At 43.3% G+C, this 18624-nt stretch overlaps 1 protein-coding gene across 3 annotated transcripts in view; it reads right to left on the reverse strand.

Annotated features, from left to right (window-relative positions):
• The window catches only part of STRN3 (striatin 3), a 309869-nt gene that overhangs the window by 85869 nt on the left and 205376 nt on the right, over window positions 1–18624 (reverse strand). For 2 of the 3 annotated variants that reach the window (XM_030215281.1, XM_030215280.1), the window contains 2 exons: window positions 17802–17942; window positions 2843–2976 (listed from right to left, as the gene is read on the reverse strand). In XM_030215281.1, coding sequence (XP_030071141.1) covers window positions 2843–2976; window positions 17802–17942 — 275 coding nt within the window. The remainder of the gene's footprint in view (window positions 1–2842; window positions 2977–17801; window positions 17943–18624) is intronic. The other variant, XM_030215282.1, reaches the window with a different exon arrangement.

The raw sequence follows: 18624 nt of genomic DNA on the forward strand, positions 1-18624 counted from the left end.
GACGCCCTGTAAATAGTTATATTTGATAACCTGTGAGCAGCTATATGTCCTGATCTCCCCAAGTACTATTTAGATAGAAAAAAAATGTTTAGACAGTGTTTTAATTGATATGTATTTCAGTTACCTGTTATTGTTTTTCTGATTGCAACTTTTCTGTTCATTGTTTTGCATTTTTCATGACAATAAACATTTTTAGTTTATTGCCTATGCTTGACTGGACTAAAAATCCTGGTGGTCTGTGTTGGGTCTGTGAGTGCTTTCTGGGAACTGTGGAACCACTGGGAGCGTGGCTCCAGTAACCTAGAAATCACTGGGGATAATTTGAGAGCGGGAGAATCGCCCAGAGGCAGCTGGGACTCAGTAAGTGGGAGAAGGGTGCTAGTGTACTGCAGATGAACCTGAGCTGTGCTGGGGATACACCCTCTAAGTGGCAGTGGGTTAGCCCCAGGCAGGTGGCTAGGCGTTTTGTGACAGCCCCTTTTTTCCACTTAGATTTAGTATAGAAAAATCAAAAGCATTGTTAGTCAAAGATCTTTACAAACGTCTGGGGGTCTCAAAGTATGCAACTTTCTACAAAGCTTTTTCACCAACAGCAAGTCTTTACTACACCGGAATTGGTCAAATGCACTGCTTTTAATAGACTTGAGCTATATCATAAGGTTTGAATATGCCAACATCTTCATACAGATCATGACATTTTTTCTTTCATCATTTTGTATCCATCTTTTTCCTACAATGCAGTATAAGTCTGCAGTTAACGAAAGCAGACTGTTAAAAGTCTTTTTGTCCATGTTACTTTCCATCATTTTTTAATGGATCAATCCCAAGTACTGAATACATTTAAAGAGGCTTTTTAATAAAAAACATTTTTTAAAAATTAAAAGCAACTTTGTTAGCAAAAACCTTACTCCTTAAAGGAAATACTGTATCTGGCCAGTTATTGGTCCATAAAGTTTTCATCTATGTGTGTACAGGAACTTATACAAGAAATTTTCTTTGCACAGAAAGCTACACATGTGAGCTTCTATGCAGCAGGTGATATGGAAAACAGCAAACTGACAAACTATTGGGGTTATTTTACTAAGGCATACATAATAAGCCACCTGCATATAACTAAACACATCAATACCTAACAAATGGTACTGCTGTTTCAGAGGCAAAGAGGTAAATTCTCCCATTTTCACTCACCAGGTGCTTGAGCAGAGTAAACGCACAATGCTCCCATTGCTGAAATAACCTAGAAGACACTCCTGTAGGGAATTCTGCACTCTCTACCAGGGGCAACCACCCAAAACATCACCAGTTCATGCTTTTTCTCCTGCACATCCATTTCCATGTTCTCTGCAGAGGTTTTACCAGGGTGCTCATTTTTATGACCCGCGGCAAACAATGTGCCAGGGCGTGAAATATATAATCAAGCTTCAAGGGTTAGATAAATCCTGCACCACGCCGAGCAGGGTACAATAATCCATATCCTTCAGTCAGTCAATTTGTCTCAGGTGACAAGCTTTTGAGTAATAGTCCAGGTCAGGGATCACTAAATCCCCCTCTTTTACAGGCATAGCATCAACATTTGCCTTTGCACACTGGCTTTCTGATTATACCATAAAAATTGTCTTAAATACCTATCAAATAGAGGATGGATATATAGTGGAGCAGTCTGAAAAAAATACAGCTATTTTGGGAGGAGCATCATCTTATAAAGAGCTATTCTGTCCAATAATGACAGTGGAAGGTTCATCCAATTGCATAGCAGCTGTTTCGATAAAACAATCAAAGGTCTAATATTAGCCTCGTATAGATTACTTGGATGAGAAGGCAATTAGATTTTCAAATATCTTACTGGCCCTTCTGACCATCTAAAGGGAACCACCAACTGCCTTCATCCCTCATTGTCCAGATTAATAGAAGTGCCATTGTCTTATCAAAATTAAGTTCTTCCTGATGTTGAGTATTTGACTAAGATGCTCTGTGTGGGCAGTCTAGCAGCATTTCAAATAGATGTATCTATATCCACTGTTCCCTCTAAGCTGAGCAGGAGTCCTCCCACCTACTCTCTTGCCAGTGGGGGGTTACTGTCAAATTTTCAACAGTAAGGAACAGGCAAGCTCTAAAGAACTGCAGGGAACCTGTCTGTTCTTAGGCATTGAAAACATAATATTGATGCACTGCCACCCACTGGCAGCAATGTAGTTGGAAGACTTCTGCTCAGCTTAGAGGCAACAGTATCTGTATCCATTCCAGATAATTTTGAGAACCCTATTCTGCAAAAACACAGAAAAGCATAATATTAGCATATAAAAACCTAAGATCATAAATGAAGACTTCAGGGTCTAGACCAGGGGGGCGTAGCCAGACCTCGGCGGGAGGGGGGATCCAGAGCCCGAGGTAGGGGGGGGGCACAGTTTAGCCCGCCTCCCCCAACAGCCGACCCCCCCACGCCACTTTCGCCCCCCCCCCCCGCAGACCCCCCACCACCACTTTCGAACCCCCCCTCCCGCTGCGAACCCTCCCCTGTTGCCGCTGCCAGGTACCTTTGCTGGCGGGGGTTCCCAACCCCCGCCAGCTGAAGTCTTCTTCAGCGCCGGTCTCTGGCGCCTTCACTGATCTGTTCTGTCAGTCCTGACATCCTGCATGCACCTCCTGCACGGGGCTACATACAGGACGTGCACGTAGGACCTGAGCACAGTGGACTGAAGTCTATGATGCTTTTCTTAGATAACCTGCTGGGAACCTGCTATAATGCTTTTTTTATATAACCTGCTGGGAACCTTTCTGAATTAAACTTGATATTTAAGGCTGAATTCTTAAATGGAATGTTCACACACAGAATGGCACTTACATCATAACTGTAGTCTGCATCATTTGTTACTGTCAGATCTGCAAGGTCTCCAAGACCCAGTACGTTTTCTAAGACATCTTCAGTACCCATAATAAATGATTTGCCCCCTCCAGATGGAAATGATAAAGCTTCAGCTATGGAAGACAAAAAGAGAAACCTTTAAACACCAAACATAAGTCAACTAAAAGACTTACAAGCCAAAACCATACTAATTCTGTAAATTATATGAAAAACTTAAGGGCTCTAATTATTTATCAGATATATACACCAAAACTTCAATAATGTGCTCAACCAGTAAAATCAATCACTCAATAAAATCATTCATTGTAGTTCATACTGCTGTTCCTTCCATAGTCATCTTTTCTGTATGTTGGCTACACAACAGTAAGCAAAACAGCTATATTCATGTTTATATTAACTCTGTACATCAAAAAGCTGGGTGCTCGATTACACTACAATAAAGGGAGTTTCCTGTTCAATGGTGGTAGTAATTGAAATGTTTGGACAAAGAACTTTACCTGGTTCTGCTACAGTTAAAACTAACAAATGTGATTTGATTAACTGAAAGAATAGGTAGCCAATTTTTTTTTAGATCAAATGTGTTTCTATAGTGATTTATAGTAGTAGTGATTTATAGTAGTAGTTGTAGTAGTAGTAGTAATTTGTTAAACAGCATAATTGGTTAACAAGGGTTTCAGCCTAATATCACAGAACAACAGTTCAGAACCTATTTGCACTTTTTAGGGGTTAGAAAGCAAAAGACTATTGAGGACAGGCTGTGTATCCAACTGCTGAAAGTGTAGTTGAGTGACTGTAGGCACCTAGTTTTGCTGTGTAATTACAACATAAGGCAGTGTTCCTCAACCCAGTTCTCTGGGAAGACCCAGACAGTCAGGTTTTTAGGATATCCTCAATAAATATACATTACTAACTTGGGTAAAATATCTTAATTATCGGTCAAATTCAGCTAATATCCTATTTACTAATGACCTAATCTTCTGTTATCAAAATTAACAAGAAAAAGATTTTTTAAATACAATATTTTATTAAATTTCACACACATCTAAACATACTTATAATCTATATTACCGCCTATGATACTCTATATGCTATTTCTCATAAACATAAAGCATTATTAAAGTCACATGACTTATCTTTTTTACACAGGCCGTGTTTCATTCAAACTTCATCAGGAGATCCTATATACAAACATATAACAACGCTCAACAAAACATAAATCTCAAACTCTATTACAAAACAATTTTTATTTTAAATCTTACCAGCGACATTTAGAACCCTGAGTTCAAAACAGGAAATCCCTTCTGAGAATTTACGTCATCATGATAGATTGAACAATCTAACTTTACTTAAACCACCATTCTTATACAGACATCAATAAAGCCCAATCAACCTCTTTATTCAGGCCATATGGGTGCACAGTCCTCCAATTAAAATAAATCGCTGCTCTCTACGAATCAATTCACTTTCTACATTACCATAACCACCCTGCATGTTATTAATGATCACAAACCTAAGATCGTCTACTGAATGATTATGTTGTAACCAATGGCTGACCAATGGTGTCTCCACTTTCTGCAATCGAATGTTGCTCAGATGTTGAGCAATACGTAATTTAATTTTCCTTGTGGTTTCCCCTACAGTATATACCAAAGTTGACAGGGACAACATATTGCATACACTACATTTTGTGTGTTACAGTTTGTATTAGATCGCAATATGAAGTATCTATTTAAAAATTGTACCCAAATTCGATCGGTGCATAGAGCATATCTACAGTATACACAAGCATTACAACAAGTGTGTCCCCCTTCTTCCTGATAGTTAACATATTGGTAAAATTTCTTTTTTGATAAAATTTCACCTAAATTCCTCTCACGATTACAAGCAAATCTAGGTTTAATCTGTAAACTATGATGAAGGGATAATACTGACCAATGTTTAAGAATAATATCTTGTATATCTCTTGTTTGTTTATAAAACGGAAGGATACAATTAACTTGCGAACTCTGCATATTAACAGGGGATACCTCGTGATTCAACCAGCATCTTTGAGCATATTTAGCTCTTTTATGAGCAGATTTTATAGCGTACTGTGGATAACCACGCTGCTGAAATCTTTTCGCCATAGAAATGGCCTGTTGGTTAAATTGCACTGGACTGGAGCATAACCGCTTAATCCTTAAAAACTGTCCTATGGGGATACTTTCCTTTAATTTCCTAGGATGATGACTATTAAAATGCAAGATAGCATTCCTATCTGTGGCTTTCCTAAATACTCCTGTAGTAAACCGACCATTAGACAATTCTATCTCTATGTCCAAAAATTGTACTTTGGACCCTATAGATTGTATTATTAAACGAATATTAGAATCACATCCATTCAAATATTCCACAAAAGCATGTAACTCAGGCTCAGAACCAGACCAGACAATAAATATGTCGTCAATGTATCTTTTCCAAGTGATCAAATGACCAATACTATGTATAGATGTATAGACATATAAAGATTCAAACAGCGCCATATATAAACAGGCTACCACAGGAGCAACTGTAGCTCCCATGGCAACTCCTTTTATTTGTAGAAAAAATTGATCCCTAAAACGAAAATAATTTTTCTCTATAACAAACGACGCCATGTGCAACAATAACTGGATCTTAGATTGAGATAAATCTTGTTGTTCTAAAGCACTTTTTATTATCTGTATACATGCCCTCTGTGGAATACTTGTATAAAGGGACGTTACATCCAATGTCAGCATAATGCACGGCTGATCACATGGAATCTGTATCCCATTCAAAAATTCCAACATCTCTCCAGAATCCTTGATGTACGATTGTATACGTACCATATGTGAATGTAAATGATATTCTAAGAATTGAGACAATGGTTCAAAAAGGGACCCTACACAAGAGACAATAGGTCTCCCTGGTGGATTTTCGGCCGACTTGTGAATTTTCGGTAAAAAATAGATGGTAGGAACATTAATTTTCTTACGTAGTAAATATTTATATTCTTTCACAGAAATGATATCACGGGCCCTAGCTGTTTCCAGCATTATTTTAACTTGTTGAGAAAATTCCTCCGAGGGATCAGATGCTAATAATTCATAAGAGGTTCCATCTAATAATTGAGATAGAGCTTCTCGTATATATTGACTAGTGTCCTGTACTACAACTGCGCCCCCCTTATCAGCGCGAGTTATCACAATAGAGTCATCCTGTTTTAAATCTTGCATCGCTGATTTCTGTAATTTGGTCAAATTATAAAAAACAGGAGTGAAATGTTGTTCCAGAGCCTCAACATCTCTCATAACCAATTTTTGAAAAGTATCCACCGCGGGATCAGTTGCTCCAGGCGGCAACCATGAAGACGGTAATTTATATTTATCAAAAAATGCTACTTTAGTATCCTTGGTCTCCACTCCTTCATTCTCCGGTTTGTTATCAAAAAATGCACGAAGTTTTAATTTTCGAAAGAATTTATGTAAATGAAATCTCACTGAAAATGCATCATACAGAGCAGTGGGGACGAACGATAAACCCATAGACAAAACCGATAATTGGGTTTCTGTCAAATCTTTAGAGGAAATGTTTACTACTAAACTCAATTCTTCCGTCCTCTCCGACTTCGAGTCACTAAAGGGGCTGCAGGTAATACCGCAGTACTATCTATCCGATTTCCTGATCGACTATCATTAGAGGGAATTTCCAACTCCTGGCTAACCTTAGTTGTTTCCTCTCCGGATGAATCACTAGACGTGTTCAGAAATGTCACCTTTTTATTTTTCCTATTTCTAAGTGATTTTCGTGAATGATCCATCCAAGGATATACATAGCCTTTCGTATAATCCCCCTCATCTCGTTTATATTTCTTAATTTTTTGTTGTCTAATCTCCGTTGTATATTTTTCTACAGCTGATAGATGTTCTCTATATTGCTTCTCAAAAACATCCAAAGTAATTAATCCTTTCATTTCTTCTAACTTTTTATCCAAATCTGCTTTTGAATCATTAACTTGTTTATGTAATTTATCAACTGTGAGCAGCATTAAATCTAGAGAGCAGCGTGAAATTAACTCATTCCATTTTAACACATAATCTGAATCATCAAGGAGACGAGGTTCCTTAATCAACCGGAGAATCAATCTCCGGTTGATTAAGGAACCTCGTTTCCTTGATGATTCAGATTATGTGTTAAAATGGAATGAGTTAATTTCACGCTGCTCTCTAGATTTAATGCTGCTCACAGTTGATAAATTACATAAACAAGTTAATGATTCAAAAGCAGATTTGGATAAAAAGTTAGAAGAAATGAAAGGATTAATTACTTTGGATGTTTTTGAGAAGCAATATAGAGAACATCTATCAGCTGTAGAAAAATATACAACGGAGATTAGACAACAAAAAATTAAGAAATATAAACGAGATGAGGGGGATTATACGAAAGGCTATGTATATCCTTGGATGGATCATTCACGAAATCACGTAGAAATAGGAAAAATAAAAAGGTGACATTTCTGAACACGTCTAGTGATTCATCCGGAGAGGAAACAACTAAGGTTAGCCAGGAGTTGGAAATTCCCTCTAATGATAGTCGATCAGGAAATCGGATAGATAGTACTGCGGTATTACCTGCAGCCCCTTTAGTGACTCGAAGTCGGAGAGGACGGAAGAATTGAGTTTAGTAGTAAACATTTCCTCTAAAGATTTGACAGAAACCCAATTATCGGTTTTGTCTATGGGTTTATCGTTCGTCCCCACTGCTCTGTATGATGCATTTTCAGTGAGATTTCATTTACATAAATTCTTTCGAAAATTAAAACTTCGTGCATTTTTTGATAACAAACCGGAGAATGAAGGAGTGGAGACCAAGGATACTAAAGTAGCATTTTTTGATAAATATAAATTACCGTCTTCATGGTTGCCGCCTGGAGCAACTGATCCCGCGGTGGATACTTTTCAAAAATTGGTTATGAGAGATGTTGAGGCTCTGGAACAACATTTCACTCCTGTTTTTTATAATTTGACCAAATTACAGAAATCAGCGATGCAAGATTTAAAACAGGATGACTCTATTGTGATAACTCGCGCTGATAAGGGGGGCGCAGTTGTAGTACAGGACACTAGTCAATATATACGAGAAGCTCTATCTCAATTATTAGATGGAACCTCTTATGAATTATTAGCATCTGATCCCTCGGAGGAATTTTCTCAACAAGTTAAAATAATGCTGGAAACAGCTAGGGCCCGTGATATCATTTCTGTGAAAGAATATAAATATTTACTACGTAAGAAAATTAATGTTCCTACCATCTATTTTTTACCGAAAATTCACAAGTCGGCCGAAAATCCACCAGGGAGACCTATTGTCTCTTGTGTAGGGTCCCTTTTTGAACCATTGTCTCAATTCTTAGAAAGCGAATGCTACATACCTGTAGAAGGTATTCTCCGAGGACAGCAGGCTGATTGTTCTCACTGATGGGTGACGTCCACGGCAGCCCCTCCAATCGGAATCTTCACTAGCAAAGTCCTTTGCTAGCCCTCGCGCGCCCGCGCGCACCGCGCATGCGCGGCCGTCTTCCCGCCCGAAACCGGCTCGAGCCGGCCAGTCCAGTATGTAGCAAGACAATACTCTTAAGGGAAGACACAACTCCAAAGGGGAGGCGGGCGGGTTTGTGAGAACAATCAGCCTGCTGTCCTCGGAGAATACCTTCTACAGGTATGTAGCATTCGCTTTCTCCGAGGACAAGCAGGCTGCTTGTTCTCACTGATGGGGTATCCCTAGCCCCCAGGCTCACTCAAAACAACAACCATGGTCAATTGGGTCACGCAACGGCGAGGACATAACTGAGATTGACCTAAAAAATTTACCAACTAACTGAGAGTGTAGCCTGGAACAGAACAAACAGGGCCCTCGGGGGGTGGAGTTGGATCCTAAAGCCCAAACAGGTTCTGAAGAACTGACTGCCCGAACCGACTGTCGCGTCGGGTATCCTGCTGCAGGCAGTAATGGGATGTGAATGTGTGGACAGAAGCCCACGTCGCAGCTTTGCAAATTTCTTCAATGGAGGCTGACTTCAAGTGGGCTACCGACGCAGCCATGGCTCTAACATTATGAGCCGTGACATGACCCTCAAGAGCCAGCCCCGCCTGGGAGTAAGTGAAGGAAATGCAATCTGCTAGCCAATTGGATATGGTGCGTTTCCCTACAGCCACTCCCCTCCTATTGGGGTCAAAAGAAACAAACAATTGGGCGGACTGTCTGTGGGGCTGTGTCCGCTCCAGGTAGAAGGCCAATGCTCTCTTGCAGTCCAATGTGTGCAGCTGACGTTCAGCAGGGCAGGAATGAGGACGGGGAAAGAATGTTGGCAAGACAATTGACTGGTTCAGATGGAACTCCGACACGACCTTTGGCAGGAACTTAGGGTGAGTGCGGAGGACTACTCTGTTGTGATGAAATTTGGTGTAAGGGGCCTGGGCTACCAGGGCCTGAAGCTCACTGACTCTACGAGCTGAAGTAACTGCCACCAAGAAAATGACCTTCCAGGTCAAGTACTTCGGATGGCAGGAATTCAGTGGCTCAAAAGGAGGTTTCATCAGCTGGGTGAGAACGACATTGAGATCCCATGACACTGTAGGAGGCTTGACAGGGGGCTTTGACAAAAGCAAACCTCTCATGAAGCGAACAACTAAAGGCTGTCCTGAGATCGGCTTACCTTCCACATGGTAATGGTATGCACTGATTGCACTAAGATGAACCCTTACGGAGTTGGTCTTAAGACCAGACTCAGACAAGTGCAGAAGGTATTCAAGCAGGGTCTGTGTAGGACAAGAGCGAGGATCTAGGGCCTTGCTGTCACACCAGACGGCAAACCTCCTCCAATGAAAGAAGTAACTTCTCTTAGTGGAGTCTTTCCTGGAAGCAAGCAAGATGCGGGAGACACCCTCTGGCAGACCCAAAGAGGCAAAGTCTACGCCCTCAACATCCAGGCCGTGAGAGCCAGGGACCGGAGGTTGGGATGCAGAAGAGCCCCTTCGTCCTGCGTGATGAGGGTCGGAAAACACTCCAATCTCCACGGTTCTTCGGAGGATAACTCCAGAAGAAGAGGGAACCAGATCTGACGCGGCCAAAAAGGAGCAATCAGGATCATGGTGCCTCGGTCTTGCTTGAGTTTCAACAAAGTCTTCCCCACCAGAGGAATGGGAGGATAAGCATACAGCAGGCCCTCCCCCCAATCGAGGAGGAAGGCATCCGATGCCAGTCTGCCGGTGGCCTGAAGCCTGGAACAGAACTGAGGGACTTTGTGGTTTGCTCGAGATGCGAAGAGATCCACCAAGGGGGTGCCCCACGCTTGGAAGATCTGGCGCACCACTCGGGAGTTGAGCGACCACTCGTGAGGTTGCATAATCCTGCTCAACCTGTCGGCCAGACTGTTGTTTACGCCTGCCAGATATGTGGCTTGGAGCACCATGCCGTTCCGGCGAGCCCAGGTCCACATGCTGACGGCTTCCTGACACAGGGGGCGAGATCCGGTGCCCCCCTGCTTGTTTACATAGTACATGGCAACCTGGTTGTCTGTCTGAATTTGAATAATTTGGTGGGACAGCCGATCTCTGAAAGCCTTCAGAGCGTTCCAGATCGCTCGTAACTCCAGAAGATTGATCTGTAGATCGCGTTCTTGGAGGGACCAGCTTCCTTGGGTGTGAAGCCCATCGACATGAGCTCCCCATCCCAGGAGAGACGCATCCGTGGTCAGCACTTTTTGTGGCTGAGGAATTTGGAAGGGACGTCCCAGAGTCAAATTGGTCCAAATCGTCCACCAATACAAGGATTCGAGAAAACTCGTGGACAGGTGGATCACGTCCTCTAGACCCCCCGCGGCCTGATACCACTGGGAGGCTAGGGTCCATTGAGCAGATCTCATGTGAAGGCGGGCCATGGGAGTCACATGAACTGTGGAGGCCATATGGCCCAGCAATCTCAACATCTGCCGAGCTGTGATCTGCTGGGACGCCCGCACCCGGGAGACGAGGGACAACAAGTTGTTGGCTCTCGACTCTGGGAGATAGGCGCGAGCCGTCCGAGAATCCAGCAGGGCTCCTATGAATTCTAGGTTCTGCACTGGAAGAAGATGGGACTTTGGGTAATTTATCACAAACCCCAGTAGCTTCAGAAGGCGAATAGTCATCTGCATGGACTGCAGGGCTCCTGCCTTGGACGTGTTCTTCACCAGCCAATCGTCGAGATATGGGAACACGTGTACTCCCAGCCTGCGAAGTGCCGCTGCTACCACAGCTAGACACTTTGTGAACACCCTGGGCGCAGAGGCGAGCCCAAAGGGTAGCACACAGTACTGGAAGTGGCGTGTGCCCAACTGAAATCGCAGATACTGTCTGTGAGCTGGCAGTATCGGGATATGTGTGTAGGCATCCTTCAAGTCCAGAGAGCATAGCCAATCGTTTTGCTGAATCATGGGGAGAAGGGTGCCCAGGGAAAGCATCCTGAACTTTTCTTTTACGAGATATTTGTTCAGGGCCCTTAGGTCTAGGATGGGACGCATCCCCCCTGTTTTCTTTTCCACAAGGAAGTACCTGGAATAGAATCCCAGCCCTTCTTGCCCGGATGGCACGGGCTCGACCGCATTGGCGCTGAGAAGGGCGGAGAGTTCCTCTGCAAGTACCCTCTTGTGCTGGAAGCTGTAAGACTGAGCTCCCGGTGGACAATTTGGAGGTTTTGAAGCCAAATTGAGGGTGTATCCCTGCCGGACTATTTGCAGAACCCACTGATCGGAGGTTATGAGAGGCCACCTTTGGTGAAAAGCTTTCAACCTCCCTCCGACTGGCAGGTCGCCCGGCACGGACACTTGGATGTCGGCTATGCTCTGCTGGAGCCAGTCAAAAGCTCGCCCCTTGCTTTTGCTGGGGAGCCGCGGGGCCTTGCTGAGTCGCACGCTGCTGACGAGAGCGAGCGCGCTGGGGCTTAGCCTGGGCCGCAGGCTGTCGGGAAGGAGGATTGTACCTACGCTTGCCAGAAGAGTAGGGAACAGTCTTCCTTCCCCCGAAAAATCGTCTACCTGTAGAGGTAGAAGCTGAAGGCTGCCGGCGGGCGAATTTGTCGAATGCGGTGTCCCGCTGGTGGAGAGACTCTACCACCTGTTCGACTTTTTTGCCAAAAATGTTGTCCGCACGGCAAGGCGAGTCCGCAATCCGCTGCTGGATTCTATTCTCCAGGTCGGCGGCACGCAGCCATGAGAGCCTGCGCATCACCACACCTTGAGCAGCGGCCCTGGACGCAACATCAAAAGTGTCATAAACTCCTCTGGCCAGGAATTTTCTGCACGCCTTCAGCTGCCTGACCACCTCCTGAAAAGGCTTGGCTTGCTCAGGGGGAAGAGCATCAACCAAGCCCGCCAACTGCCGCACATTGTTCCGCATGTGTATGCTCGTGTAGAGCTGGTAAGACTGGATCTTGGACACGAGCATAGAGGAATGGTAGGCCTTCCTCCCAAAGGAGTCTAAGGTTCTAGCGTCCTTGCCCGGGGGCGCCGAAGCATGTTCCCTAGAACTCTTAGCCTTCTTTAGGGCCAAATCCACAACTCCAGAGTCATGAGGCAACTGAGTGCGCATCAGCTCTGGGTCCCCATGGATCCGGTACTGGGACTCGATCTTCTTGGGAATGTGGGGATTAGTTAATGGCTTGGTCCAGTTCGCAAGCAATGTCTTTTTCAGGACATGGTGCAAGGGAACAGTGGACGCTTCCTTAGGTGGAGAAGGATAGTCCAGGAGCTCAAACATTTCAGCCCTGGGCTCGTCCTTCACAACCACCGGGAAGGGGATGGCCGTAGACATCTCCCGGACAAAGGAAGCAAAAGACAGACTCTCGGGAGGAGAAAGCTGTCTTTCAGGAGAGGGAGTGGGATCAGAAGGAAGACCCTCAGACTCCTCGTCAGAGAAATATCTAGGATCTTCCTCTTCCTCCCACGAGGCCTCACCCTCGGTGTCAGACACAAGTTCACGAACCTGTGTCTGCAACCTCGCCCTGCTCGACTCAGTGGAGCCACGTCCACGATGGGGGCGTCGAGAGGTAGACTCCCTCGCCCGCATCGGCGAAGCTCCCTCCGCCGACGTAGTCGGGGAGCCTTCCTGGGAGGTGGCCGCGGTCGGTACCGCACGCGGTACCGACGTCGGGGACCTCAACCTGGGCGATGGGCCAGCCGGCGCCACGCTCGACGGTACCGGAGGCGCAAGCACCGCCGGTACCGGAGGGGTAGGGCGCAACAGCTCTCCCAGAATCTCTGGGAGAACGGCCCGGAGGCTCTCGTTTAGAGCGGCTGCAGAGAAAGGCTGTGAGGTCGATGCAGGCGTCGACGTCAGGACCTGTTCCGGGCGAGGAGGCTGTTCCGGGCTGTCCAGAGTGGAGCGCATCGACACCTCTTGGACAGAGGGTGAGCGGTCCTCTCGGTGCCGATGCCTGCTGGGTGCCGAATCCCTCGGCGACCCAGAGCTCTCGGTGCCGACGCGGGGAGGAGACCGGTGTCGATGCTTCTTCGACTTCTTCCGAAGCATGTCACCGGAGCTCCCCGGCACCGACGAGGAGGACGTAGAATCCATCCGTCGCTTCCTCGGGGCCGAGGCCGAAGAAGGTCGGTCTCGGGGGGGCTGTACCGCAGGAGCCCTCAGGGTGGGAGGAGACCCACCCGAAGGCTCACCGCCACCAGCAGGGGAATGGACAGCCCTCACCTGCACTCCTGACGATGCACCACCGTCCGACGACATCAGCAGACGAGGTCCCGGTACCACCGACGTCGATGCAGCTATCCGATGTCTCGGCGCCGATGCAGGGGCCCGATGCCTCGATGCACTCGATGCAAGGGCGGCCGAGGAAGATGGTCTGGACGCTGACGACGTCGATGCACTCGAAGATCCCGGTGCCGATGCCGACGAAGAGCCCGAGAACAAAACGTTCCACTGGGCTAGTCTCGCTACCTGAGTCCGCCTTTGAAGCAGGGAACACAGACTACAGTTCTGAGGGCGGTGCTCGGCCCCCAGACACTGAAGACACGACGAGTGTCGATCAGTGAGCGAGATAACCCGGGCGCACTGGGTGCACTTCTTGAAGCCGCTGGAAGGCTTCGATGTCATGGGCGGAAAAATCACGCCGGCGAAATCAAAGTCCGAAATGACGGAAAAAGAGCACCAAAAACTGTAGAGGGAGAAAAATCTCGACCGAGGCCGAAAAGAGGCCTACCCCGACGACGAAAGAAAACTTATCGGGGCCAAAAGCTGGAAATACGGGGAGGATTGAAACGAAACCCGGTGGAGGGGTTCCGGAGCACTTCCCGAGTACAGGAAAACTTTTCCGAAGAAAAAACACGTTCACAATATGGACGCGCGAGGTCGACTCTCCGGGGCTCGACACGGCGAAAAATACGACCGTACCGAGTGCGGACAAAAGAAGACTGGCCGGCTCGAGCCGGTTTCGGGCGGGAAGACGGCCGCGCGGGCGCGCGAGGGCTAGCAAAGGACTTTGCTAGTGAAGATTCCGATTGGAGGGGCTGCCGTGGACGTCACCCATCAGTGAGAACAAGCAGCCTGCTTGTCCTCGGAGAATATCATTTACATTCACATATGGTACGTATACAATCGTACATCAAGGATTCTGGAGAGATGTTGGAATTTTTGAATGGGATACAGATTCCATGTGATCAGCCGTGCATTATGCTGACATTGGATGTAACGTCCCTTTATACAAGTATTCCACAGAGGGCATGTATACAGATAATAAAAAGTGCTTTAGAACAACAAGATTTATCTCAATCTAAGATCCAGTTATTGTTGCACATGGCGTCGTTTGTTATAGAGAAAAATTATTTTTGTTTTAGGGATCAATTTTTTCTACAAATAAAAGGAGTTGCCATGGGAGCTACAGTTGCTCCTGTGGTAGCCTGTTTATATATGGCGCTGTTTGAATCTTTATATGTCTATACATCTATACATAGTATTGGTCATTTGATCACTTGGAAAAGATACATTGACGACATATTTATTGTCTGGTCTGGTTCTGAGCCTGAGTTACATGCTTTTGTGGAATATTTGAATGGATGTGATTCTAATATTCGTTTAATAATACAATCTATAGGGTCCAAAGTACAATTTTGGACATAGAGATAGAATTGTCTAATGGTCGGTTTACTACAGGAGTATTTAGGAAAGCCACAGATAGGAATGCTATCTTGCATTTTAATAGTCATCATCCTAGGAAATTAAAGGAAAGTATCCCCATAGGACAGTTTTTAAGGATTAAGCGGTTATGCTCCAGTCCAGTGCAATTTAACCAACAGGCCATTTCTATGGCGAAAAGATTTCAGCAGCGTGGTTATCCACAGTACGCTATAAAATCTGCTCATAAAAGAGCTAAATATGCTCAAAGATGCTGGTTGAATCACGAGGTATCCCCTGTTAATATGCAGAGTTCGCAAGTTAATTGTATCCTTCCGTTTTATAAACAAACAAGAGATATACAAGATATTATTCTTAAACATTGGTCAGTATTATCCCTTCATCATAGTTTACAGATTAAACCTAGATTTGCTTGTAATCGTGAGAGGAATTTAGGTGAAATTTTATCAAAAAAGAAATTTTACCAATATGTTAACTATCAGGAAGAAGGGGGACACACTTGTTGTAATGCTTGTGTATACTGTAGATATGCTCTATGCACCGATCGAATTTGGGTACAATTTTTAAATAGATACTTCATATTGCGATCTAATACAAACTGTAACACACAAAATGTAGTGTATGCAATATGTTGTCCCTGTCAACTTTGGTATATACTGTAGGGGAAACCACAAGGAAAATTAAATTACGTATTGCTCAACATCTGAGCAACATTCGATTGCAGAAAGTGGAGACACCATTGGTCAGCCATTGGTTACAACATAATCATTCAGTAGACGATCTTAGGTTTGTGATCATTAATAACATGCAGGGTGGTTATGGTAATGTAGAAAGTGAATTGATTCGTAGAGAGCAGCGATTTATTTTTAATTGGAGGACTGTGCACCCATATGGCCTGAATAAAGAGGTTGATTGGGCTTTATTGATGTCTGTATAAGAATGGTGGTTTAAGTAAAGTTAGATTGTTCAATCTATCATGATGACGTAAATTCTCAGAAGGGATTTCCTGTTTTGAACTCAGGGTTCTAAATGTCGCTGGTAAGATTTAAAATAAAAATTGTTTTGTAATAGAGTTTGAGATTTATGTTTTGTTGAGCGTTGTTATATGTTTGTATATAGGATCTCCTGATGAAGTTTGAATGAAACACGGCCTGTGTAAAAAAGATAAGTCATGTGACTTTAATAATGCTTTATGTTTATGAGAAATAGCATATAGAGTATCATAGGCGGTAATATAGATTATAAGTATGTTTAGATGTGTGTGAAATTTAATAAAATATTGTATTTAAAAAATCTTTTTCTTGTTAATTTTGATAACAGAAGATTAGGTCATTAGTAAATAGGACAATAAATATACATGAGATATTTGTATACCAAGGAGGCAGTGCATGCAATTGTAACTCATGTATATTCATTGTGTATATCCTGAACACCCAACTGGTTGGGTGTGCCCTAAGGAATGGATTGAGAGCCACTACCATAAGGTCTATTATCATAACATGAACATAGTGCAATTTGACTTATTTACATAAGCCTCTAATGAGTTGGAATAGAACATGACCAAAAAGAAAATCCAAGGGTAGGAACATTATTTTTTTTTAAAGCCACAAAACCTGCCCCTCTTAAAATGTACTATGGCTTGCCACTTCAATTTAGGAGTCTGCAGCTAGGGTGGGGGAAAAATGTTAGGTGCATAGTACTGACTTTCAACACTAAATATTCAACTCAGGAGCCTAAATCACGATAAATGAATTAAAGCACAGGAAGTTGAAACTGCTTCTTGTTACAGATCTTAATTGTCATACTAGTTCAAGAATATAAAAATCTCAGAGTCTATGAATTAAATAGTAGAAATATAAACAATTTGTTGAAGTAATACTATTTAAGAAATTTTATCCTAATATCAGTTTTTATTATATAGCACAGGGTAGATATTCAAGCGATTTAAATGGCCAGGAGGGGCTCCTGGCTATTTAAGTTGCTTGTGTGGGGCTATCTGAGAATATTCAGCAGTACTTAACTGGATAGTGCCACTGAATATCCCTTCTAACTGCCTATACTGAAACAGACTAGTTTGTGAGCAGTTCAGGGGTGGAGTTAAAATGGAAACTTAGACAATAAGTGGTGATTTTAAGTCCACTAACAAGCTAAATAACCACAAAAATTTATGAGAGCAAAACAGTTGTTTTAACTTTATACGGCAAGTTAAATTGGGCACTGGTCTGCATTTTAGTCAGTGCCCAGTTAACCTCTGGGTCGATGGTCATACCCAGATATTCAATACCTCACTCTAAATATCTGAGGTTAGTTCAGCCAACAACTGGAAGCGTCTTGCCAACCGTTTACTGCTGTGGGCTAACTATCAGGCCCTATATCACTAATAAGTTAAGACTGGCTATTACAAAGGAAGTCTTTGCCAACTGCACATCTGCATCACCCAACTATACAGGCTGCTTGCAAAGATGAATATTTTGAGAAGGAGAATGCATTTAAGACCACTGTAAATACAGCTATAATGCAGCATGCTGTTAAAGATTTCTCAACATCAGAAAACCGACGTTTTCAAACATTTAAAACTTTTAGAGTTATTTTACGCTACTTTAGAATTATTTCCAGTGGACATCTAGTATAAAATACCCAATTAATTCCAATATTGCATAGCTTGCAGAAAGTTTCTTTTTTTTTCCCCTAATGGTAGAATAGTTCACCACCAAATACTTGAAATACAAGTGTGGAAAAATATTTGAACCACTTAGTACCTTCCTCTGCTCTTCCACCTTCATGCTCGGTGATTCTAGAGGGTGACCTAGACTGATTAAGAATTCCTGAAGGGATGTGTGGGGGTAGTTCCTCATCTCCCAAGTCTGCTATCATGTCATGGAGCTTTGTTCTGTTGACCCCTGTAATTCAGCAGCAGAGGTTCACTAGATGGCAGCCAATGGATTTACTTTCACATGTTAAACTCCTGTTTATTAAAAATTGAAACTATAAATCAAAACATCCATTAAAGATACTGAAAAAAAGAAAATGTGCATTTTATTCCTGATAGTGATGCTTAAATATGGGTTATTATCTAATGTGAAAACACAACCTATGGTCTTCCAATTATTTTTGATCCTTGACTAAGTTCCTCTCACCAATACTATTTTCAGGTTTCCTACTGAAATATTTTATTGTGACTAAATACCATGTTTTTTCAAATCACCCTAAAGCATATCATACTGCATTCATATTTTAAGCAGCAGCTTTATGGTGAAGTTCAATACAAAAACACTTAATTTACATTAATAAAAGTGGGTACTAATTAAAAAAATAAGTAAAAACATTTCATTTTGGAGATGAACAAAATACAGAACCTGCTCTTTATTTAAAAAGGAAAAAAGCAGAATTACTATAACAGAAAAGTCCAGTGTCAAATTAAGCAAGTAGCATACAACATTTTTCATGTTATAGCAAAAGTGCACAATATTGTCCTATGATAAAACAGCTAATTTTACAAAGGGGTCATCTAGAGCTCATTCTCTTTTGGTATTGTAGAAACTGTCATATATTTTTTATCCAGTTGGCTACACAAACCATATA

Source organism: Microcaecilia unicolor, chromosome 9, assembly GCF_901765095.1.
Source record: "Microcaecilia unicolor chromosome 9, aMicUni1.1, whole genome shotgun sequence".
NCBI lineage: Eukaryota > Metazoa > Chordata > Amphibia > Gymnophiona > Siphonopidae > Microcaecilia > Microcaecilia unicolor.